The sequence below is a fragment of the Triticum aestivum genome, chromosome 4B, assembly GCF_018294505.1.
Source record: "Triticum aestivum cultivar Chinese Spring chromosome 4B, IWGSC CS RefSeq v2.1, whole genome shotgun sequence".
Taxonomy (NCBI): Eukaryota; Viridiplantae; Streptophyta; class Magnoliopsida; order Poales; family Poaceae; genus Triticum; species Triticum aestivum.
Window position 1 is genome coordinate 19,887,392 of NC_057804.1, and position 8,062 is coordinate 19,895,453.

The window sequence follows — 8,062 nt, forward strand, 5'->3', positions numbered from 1 at the left end:
AATCCGATCGTGGCAAACACATTTGGACGACCACAAATCCGCCACATATATGGGTTGGATTTGAGGGTGTCAGACGATCGACATATGGTTGAGTTTGAAGGGTGTTCGATTGGGTGGTGCTTTGGCTTTTTTTTTGGTCGGGTATTGTCCACGCCGCATAGTTTAAAAAACCACAATGGAGGCCTAACCGGTGAGCCCATCGGTCCAGGTTTTTACCGGTTGGACCGTTGGTTCACCGATTCATCATCCGAACTTTTTACATAAAATAATATATGTTTAGAAATATTCATATATGCTAATATAGTGTTAAACAGTGGACAAATAAAATTACTTTGTCATAATAGACAACAAAGTAGCATGACCGAGTTGGTTATTGGGCCATGAGCATTAATCATTTTTCTGGTTTTTTAAAGAGGTAATATCACCACTGGTGCCTAAACTTGTTACTGATGTTCACTTTAGTGCCTGAATTTTAAAAATATGTAGAACTGGTTCTAAAACTTAACACGAAACCAGTTCAAATGCCCGATTTATTCACCGGTTTTCCAGAAAACCGGCCAGTTTGACCGGTTTTCTCCGCTCTAGTTGCCATACAGTCTTATTAACTTATAAAACCACCAAGGTTGCCGGTTCTGGGTTTTTTCGGTCCAACTGCAGGTCCGGTCCGGTTTTTAATGAGATAATATCAACACTGGTGCCTAAACTTTGTTACGATGCTCACTTTAGTGTCTGAACTTTAAAAATATGTCAAACTGGTTCTAAAACTTAATAGGGACATGCAAATACAGTACTAAAGTCATTCTTAGACGTAAAATGTGCTGACGTGGCATGTGGTCCACTTGTAGCACCACACAGGATTTTAGTTGAATAACTATGTTTCTATGATTAGTGGGTTGGGTCCTGTCTGTCGCAACTAGAAAACGAAAAATGGTGCCGGTAGGGTTCGGTTCAAACCTTCGACTTGAAGAGTGGAGGGGGCCTCCGATGGCCACTCCACCAAACAAGTTTTCAAGCAAATCTGTAAATTATAATCACACTAATACACATACTACTATGAATTTTGCACACATTATTTTTTAGAAGAAAAATGTAAAACGTGTGTAGATTATAATCATAATAAACACATGTACTATTTTAAAAAATCTATAAACCAGGCCTTGCCATGATGTGGGTTATAAATATTTGCGGTACACAAATATTCTTGTGCACATAAAATAAATAAATAGATGTATGCAATAAAATAACTTACTAAAAAAGTTCCTGTAATTTTTAGAAATATTCACGTCTTATTTATAAAATACTATTTAGATAAAATCCATGAGTGTTTCAAAATGTTTACTAACTACAAGCATTTCAAATATATAGTCATGGATTATGTTTAAAAAATTATCATTTTTTATAAATATATAGTGAATATAAACATTTTTATACACGCATGCTTATACTTAATTTATATAAATTTATGGATAAAAATATTTATGCATGTTCACTGGTGTATAATTTCGCTCATGGCTTATATCCATATTTTTATATAATGTAAATATAATCCACCAGTGAATTATTAAACAACATACTTATTTAAAAATGTGTGTACAATTATTCAAATGTTTGTATAACTAAATTTATATTTATGAACTATAATTTTAAAAATATTTGCAATATTTAATACTATACATGAATGTTTCTAAAATAATACATGAAGATTTTTTTAAAGTTAGCTATTTTAGTTTAGTGTATAATGTTTATAATTATTAATACCGCACGAATAATTGAACTTTATTTGAATTACTGTGATTATGATTTACAGACATTTTTACAGTTTATTTTTTAAATTAACATGTACTAAATGGGCTGTACTGAGTGCAACCCATTTAATTAGCACAAGCTTTTTTATTTCGCATTAGAGTACATTAAGAATAAGAGGCCTTTGTTATCTCATAAAGGTTTGTGTTCGAGTGGCTAGCACAGTTTCCCTCAAAAAAAAAAAGAGTGGCTAGCACAGGTCTCCCGCACGAATGTCTGAAAAGAAAAAAGGTCTCTCGCACGCTTCAGGTACCATTTTTCATTTCAATTTTCCTTCTCTACTGACAGACGGGACCAGTAGTCATAGAGATATACTCTCTCCGTCCGGATTTATTACGACCCCTTTCATTTTAGGCTAAAATTTTACCAACAAAAATAACTAATAAAATGTAAACTATATATCATCAAAATTATATTGTCGGAAAGCTCTTTCAAATACAAATCAAACAATGTACTTTTTGTAGCACATATTTTATATTTTATTAGTCATATGGATGCTCAAAGTCTGGCTTAAAATACTAGAGTGCCTAATAAACCCGAATGGAGGTAGTATTATTTAACTAAAATCCCGATTCGTTGCTAGAAGTGGACCCATGCCACGTCAGCCAAAATTCGGTGCCATATCAGCGTAATTTACGTCTTCAAATGGGATTAGCACCATGTTCATGTCAAGTTTTAGAACCACTTTGATATATTTTTCAAGTTCAGTTCAGACACTAAAGTGAACATTGTGTCAAGTTCAAGCACCACCGGTGATATTACCTCTCATATGCCCGATAGATAACTGTCCAGAAGTATTCGTTACCGTAACTTCTTTACAGGATGGTGCGTCTCCCGTCATAACCTTTTACACGTATAACCCATTCCCATTCATCTTTACAAAAATTATTTACCCCACCCCCACCCCCACCCCCACAAATTTATAATACATTTCATGCTATACCCCCTCTCTCTTCTATACCAAATGCAACTACAGCTACAATTTCCATGCTTCTCCAGGCACGTTATTACCATGGCCCTACAAATTACAAAATAATCATCATCTCCCTCCAATGTTCACCGGCGAGCGTTTCAGTTCATTCAGGCCACGAAATCGTGCAGCAGGGGCGACGGCTCGAACTGCTGCCGTTGATCCAGCTGGTTCGTCGGCTCGTAGTCCGAAGAGGCCACGGCGTCGCCACCGCCGGGATGAGCCCCGGTGGTGTTGTAGATATCCTCTTCCCCTCCGCCGGCCGTGAACCCTGGCCGGTGAGCGTTCGGAGCTGAGAGGCTGTTCTCGGCGTGCTGCAGTCCTAGCGTCAACGACACGTTGCTGTTCTGGTATCCCCCGAGCTCCGCCAAATGGTAGGCCATGAACCGCGCGCTCTCGTCGCCATGGAGGAGACCGCCGTCCGCCTCGCCCGGTCTTTGGTCCTTCAGCAGCAGGTTCATGAAGCCGTCGTCGGAGTTTGCCTCGCTGTGGAAGCTGGGCGGCGCTCCGGTGAGACCCGCCATCTCCATGTTGGCTTTGAACTCACTTGTTTGGTAAGCCTGGCCCTGGCTCATGGAGCATTTCAGATCTTCCTTGTCTTCACAAGACGCCATTTTGTCCTTGCTTCTTGGTAAGTTGTCCGAGGAGGAGTTTGAGTCGAGCTCTGCCTCCCCGGTCTCTTCTTTATACATGTCTTCGATCATCGGTTTCCATAGGCGGACACGGGCATTGATGAACCAGTTCGAAATCTAGGACAATGAAGGATGTAAAGTAAGTTCAGCAAACTGATTTCATTTCACAGAATGCAAAGTCTTCCAGAAGTCATCTGCACACTTTCAAAGCCAAATATCCAATTCTCCTAGAATACAAGTTGTTTATTGATGGAGAACTTAACAATATAATTTTGCCTATTTGCAGGTTATCGACATACTACATGCTAGTAAGAGCAGTAACCCTGCAGCATGATTCAGAATTTGCACCACTTGGATATTACCAAGATGAGTTACGAACCCCTATTTGTGCGTATTGATTTTAGTACTAACAAGGCATGCCAATCATTAGTAACAAATTTATTGTGGTAATATCTTGGTAAGATCATAAATACCTGACTTCTTGTTAAACCAGTTTGCCTCGCTAGCATTAGCTTTTCTGAATCTTTTGGATACCTGAAAAATATAACTCTGTCATCAGAACAAAAGCGAAAAGGGGCAAGCGGCGATAATTATATGACAAATAAGCAACTTACGGGTGAAGGAAGTGTTCAAACAGCCAAGCACGAAGAATTGAAACTGAGTTTTCAGGCAGTCCCCTCTGTGGCCTCCAGGCATTTTGCGGTAACATACCATACTGTTGGAAAGCTCGTTGTTGCCTTAACTGCTGATCAATGTAACGGAGGCGAGTTAACTTGCCCTCTCTGCCCGATGAACTATCCTCCTCTCCCAGTTTCTTTCGGATAACATTAACCTGGTCGTTGATAGCATCCTTCAGACATCGGAAGTGCCGCGATATTGTCTGAAGGGCAACTGCAGTATAAGGTTTGGCAGCTCCAGACCCAGCAATCATATCGAAAGACGACACTACAATTTGCATTTGATGGAAATAATGCTTGTACTTTCGGTCAACCTGAGAAAAAAGATAGTTTGGTGTTCAGAATAGTTCGTTGAGGATGTGATGTGTAGTAAGTACTAACTACTAACTGAAAAATAAGAAAACCGCATTCAGGTTGCCAGTTAAGCCACTATCCCTGTTTAGCCTGTGTTAAGGATAAATCTGTCTTGCTGAGTGCCTTTTTGAAAGAGTATTATTTCTCAGCAAAGTTTCTGTATTTAGTTCAAATCTGATTTAGATACCAAAACTTTACCAACATATACCATTCTTCCTGACAGCTCCCGAGAGATGTACCTTTTACGTTCCCGCCCACTTGACATTTTAATAGGATTGTTAACATGACTTTCTTCTGAACTTTGTGGCGATCTAATTAATCAGCACATAGTAATTAGATATATGTTGCAGTTCCTACTCCAACTATGCTTAGTGCTTCCTTGGAGGCTCTTTAGCTAAAAACTTGCATGCACAAGCTTAAGCCTTGTTATATGTTGGTATATAGGCAGCTAAGCTTTCTCAAGAAGCCTAGACCCACCTAGAAACCATTGAACCATCTCTCCTGACTTCTTCAAGGAGCCCCATGTATGAATTTCTAGTTAAAAACCAAACATTCTCCCTCACCAAAAAAAAAAAAACATTCTGAATGAACTTTGGATCATGACCCGATTATGTTACTCTAGTCAATATTAAGTCCATGCCCCTTGATTGGGTGGGATTCCAATCCCAACCACCACCTTTTCTAAGAACAAAGATAGGACAATGCAGTTGACTTCTGAGATATGAGAAACTCTCAGCTGCGTTTCTTGAGAAAAACAAAGAAACTCTGAACTGCAGCTGTCACCAAATAAAGTTTTTTTCTACGGAACTTTAGACTGGAGTATAAAAAATTAAGTTTGCTCATATGGTATATTTGAACTTAATCTTTGACAAGAGTCTGTGGATCTTCATGAGAATTACAGCTATAGTGATTAGTCAAGCAAAGGTAAATCTTCATGGCATTTCAGTTTGATTTCGACAGTAAATTATGGTGGCAGTCTCACAAACCTCATCCAGCATGGCCAAAAGTTTCGCCATCTTATTCTGGAGCTCTTGTTTCTCAGCTGCAGAAATCTCAGGTTCCGCATTGGCAGTAGACTCCTGTGGATTGGAAGATACCCCCTCACTTTTCAACACCTCATCGGCATCTTTGCCATCCATTTTTCCTGCTTCAACCTTGTCTTTCTGCGCGTTCTGCTTTATACTCTTCCAAACACTGACAATCTCATCAAGCAATTCTTGTGCTGCCTTTAGATACTTCGAATTCCTGATTGCCCGTGAGGCCTCCGACTGCATATTCTTCATTCTGTTTTCATCGCCCTGGTAAGATTGGGTTGTCAGCAAGTCTGGCTTTGGGGACCAGTATGGGTATGAAGGTGCCAGGATATGCGTGTTGAGGCTCAGGGACAATCCTTGGCCTGGTGCCGATGGAACACTCGCCGAACTGGGGTTGTTCAACAAGCCGAAATCAAGCTGTGCACTGCTATGGGCATCATTGTGGATGAGATCACCACCACCAGCACCACTCTGTGCACCATCCATGAAATGCATTAACATCTCATTCCTCATATCTTTGACAGGAGCAAAGGAGCTTTGCTCTGTAAGCGAGGTGACCATGTTAGGAGGTTCCCTTGATGATGAATGTTCTGAAGGATGGCCATGCAGCTCCATGAAATTCTGCTGGGGCTGGATAATGCCACTGAATTCCGTATATGGTCCAGAAGATGCATTGTTTGAATAGAGCAAGATCCCCAGGGCTGACGGCACGGGATATGATGCGTTTCCCGTGTCTGGTGAGTACATGGTTTGCGGGTCCCTTTCGTCACCCGGGCTCGAGTAATAATTAGACATGTCACAACTTTGACTGCTCACTTATGAAGCAACTGCATGCCACTTGTGAAGTCAACTCAATCACGATTCTAATTGACCTGCCTGCAAAGGGGAAAAAAAGGAAGGGTTGAGCATAACACTGAAGAAGAATAACCAACTGAAAAAGGAAGTACTTCTATCCTCAAACAGTAATAGAGGATGCAACCAATAGTAATTCCTTATCTTTCTTTCCAGAAAAAAAAAAGCTCAGGCCCTCTCTCTTCTGCAAGGGCACAGGATACACACACACACGCACAAACAGTAGCCATCAGGAATGATTTAAGCCCAGAGCCTCACATTTGTACTCTTTGGCAGCAGTTACCACCGTTGTGTTCCATTTTTGTTTTTCACATTTGTACCATGGAAGAAACAGACACCAATGCTCAGGAAACGAGACAGCACAAGGTGACAGTGCAAGATGCTTGTTTGCAGGCTAAAGGTACGGGTGGTCCGCCATCTACGAGCTCAGCTCAGCTAGGTTCTTGGCCGTTTGCACTTTCCTCACCAAGATGGTGAGAATGCGGTGGAAAATTCCTTATGTTTCACCAGAATAACACAAGCATCCAAAGGGGCCAAAGCCACCCAAAGGAAGCACCAAACCAGATAACACGGCCTCTGTACCACACATACAAACACAAAACTGCAAAAGCACGGATTATTTTGTGTTTCTGAAGAAAATATTGTTATTTTGCCTGTTCTTGAATGAAATACGATTGTGTGCTGGCCGGCAATACCTTGTCTGATCAATTATTGACGGCTGAGGCGTGCGCAGGACTCCTCGGGGCTCCTTCACCAGCTCAGCAGCAACCACCGAAGATACGGGCGTGCACCGATGATTCGGGATGATTCTGCAAGAAGAGATGAGTGAAATGGCATCAGATGGCTGGCTAGATAGAAACTCCTTTTCCCAGTTGTTTGCAGCTCGGATTTTTAAGTAGTTTTTGATGATATGAAAGAGGTGGGAGTGGTGAACCAGGAGCAATGTCCAAGGCACAGCCTTGTTGTCAGTTGTCACACGCAAAAGATGAATATAATAGCTTAAAATTCTGATGACAAGAGCTCAGAGTTCCCTTGCACAGATAAATGCTGCACTACAAGATACAGCAAAACAAGAGAAGAAAATAAGAGCAGGGATTTTACTAGCATGGGTTTCATCAAGGCATCCAATGAAACAAAGATTCAAGGATCAGCAAGCAAAGATGGAAGGAATTCCCACTGTAACCAAGCTCCAAAGCCAGCTCCACTGGTAGCTGGGGAAGCAACAAGAAACTCAGATTGAGCTACCAAGACTGCTTATAAACTCAGAATTAAGAGGATAACCAAGAATTTCATACCAAAGAGGTGAAGAGGGGATAATTTCTTCAGGCAACAAAAACAGGGGAACCAAGAACTTGCGGCCAAAACCCCCCAATACCTTCAGTTCCTCAAGAAAACAAACTCCAGGCTGCACTAAAATCCACAGCCAGGGCTCCCAATCTCTCCCAGCTCCTGAACTGAAGAACCCGGACAGAAACACCAAGAAGAAGCCCTCGCAATTCAGAGAGACCAGCTAGCCACATACCTATCGCCGCACTCAAAAGCCAAGAAAAGCTCACCAACCAATCATTGGAGCTGATAGCAGCAGCACCACACAGAAAGAAAGAAAAATAAAGAAAAAAGATCGATTGCGGTTGCGGTTGCGGTTGCAGTTGCACCCACTCAGATCAGACAACCCAATTCCCCGAAGCAAAGAAGAAGCAGCAGCAAGAACCAGAGCAGCAAAATCAAGCGAATATGCGC

At 41.3% G+C, this 8,062-nt stretch overlaps 1 protein-coding gene across 4 annotated transcripts; it reads right to left on the reverse strand.

Moving 5' to 3' along the window:
- Positions 1-2,539: 2,539 nt before the first annotated feature.
- Positions 2,540-8,004, reverse strand: LOC123090666 (BEL1-like homeodomain protein 7). Of its 4 annotated transcripts, XM_044511987.1 has the most exons (7): positions 7,618-8,004; positions 7,424-7,533; positions 7,018-7,131; positions 5,423-6,346; positions 4,020-4,396; positions 3,879-3,939; positions 2,540-3,522 (listed from the first exon to the last, which is right to left on the reverse strand). In XM_044511987.1, the coding sequence occupies exons 4-7, from the start codon at positions 6,263-6,265 to the stop codon at positions 2,884-2,886; spliced, it is 1,920 nt and encodes a 639-aa protein (XP_044367922.1). In that variant the 5' UTR covers positions 6,266-6,346; positions 7,018-7,131; positions 7,424-7,533; positions 7,618-8,004; the 3' UTR covers positions 2,540-2,883. The 4 variants fall into 4 exon arrangements, with proteins under 4 accessions (XP_044367922.1, XP_044367921.1, XP_044367923.1 ...); XM_044511986.1 differs by having other exon boundaries at positions 7,018-7,533; XM_044511988.1 differs by having other exon boundaries at positions 7,424-8,004.
- Between the last annotated feature and the right edge of the window lie 58 nt (positions 8,005-8,062).

What these genes read in the sequence shown, in the direction of transcription:
- LOC123090666 (XM_044511987.1), bottom strand. Translation starts at nt 6,265, where the DNA reads ATGTCTAATTATTACTCGAGCCCGGGTGACGAAAGGGACCCGCAAACC. An exon ending in TTTGAACACTTCCTTCACCC is followed by an intron (nt 3,940 to 4,019) that starts GTAAGTTGCTTA and finishes TATATTTTTCAG; the next exon opens with GTATCCAAAAGATTCAGAAA. An exon ending in CTGGTTTAACAAGAAGTCAG is followed by an intron (nt 3,523 to 3,878) that starts GTATTTATGATC and finishes TCATTGTCCTAG; the next exon opens with ATTTCGAACTGGTTCATCAA.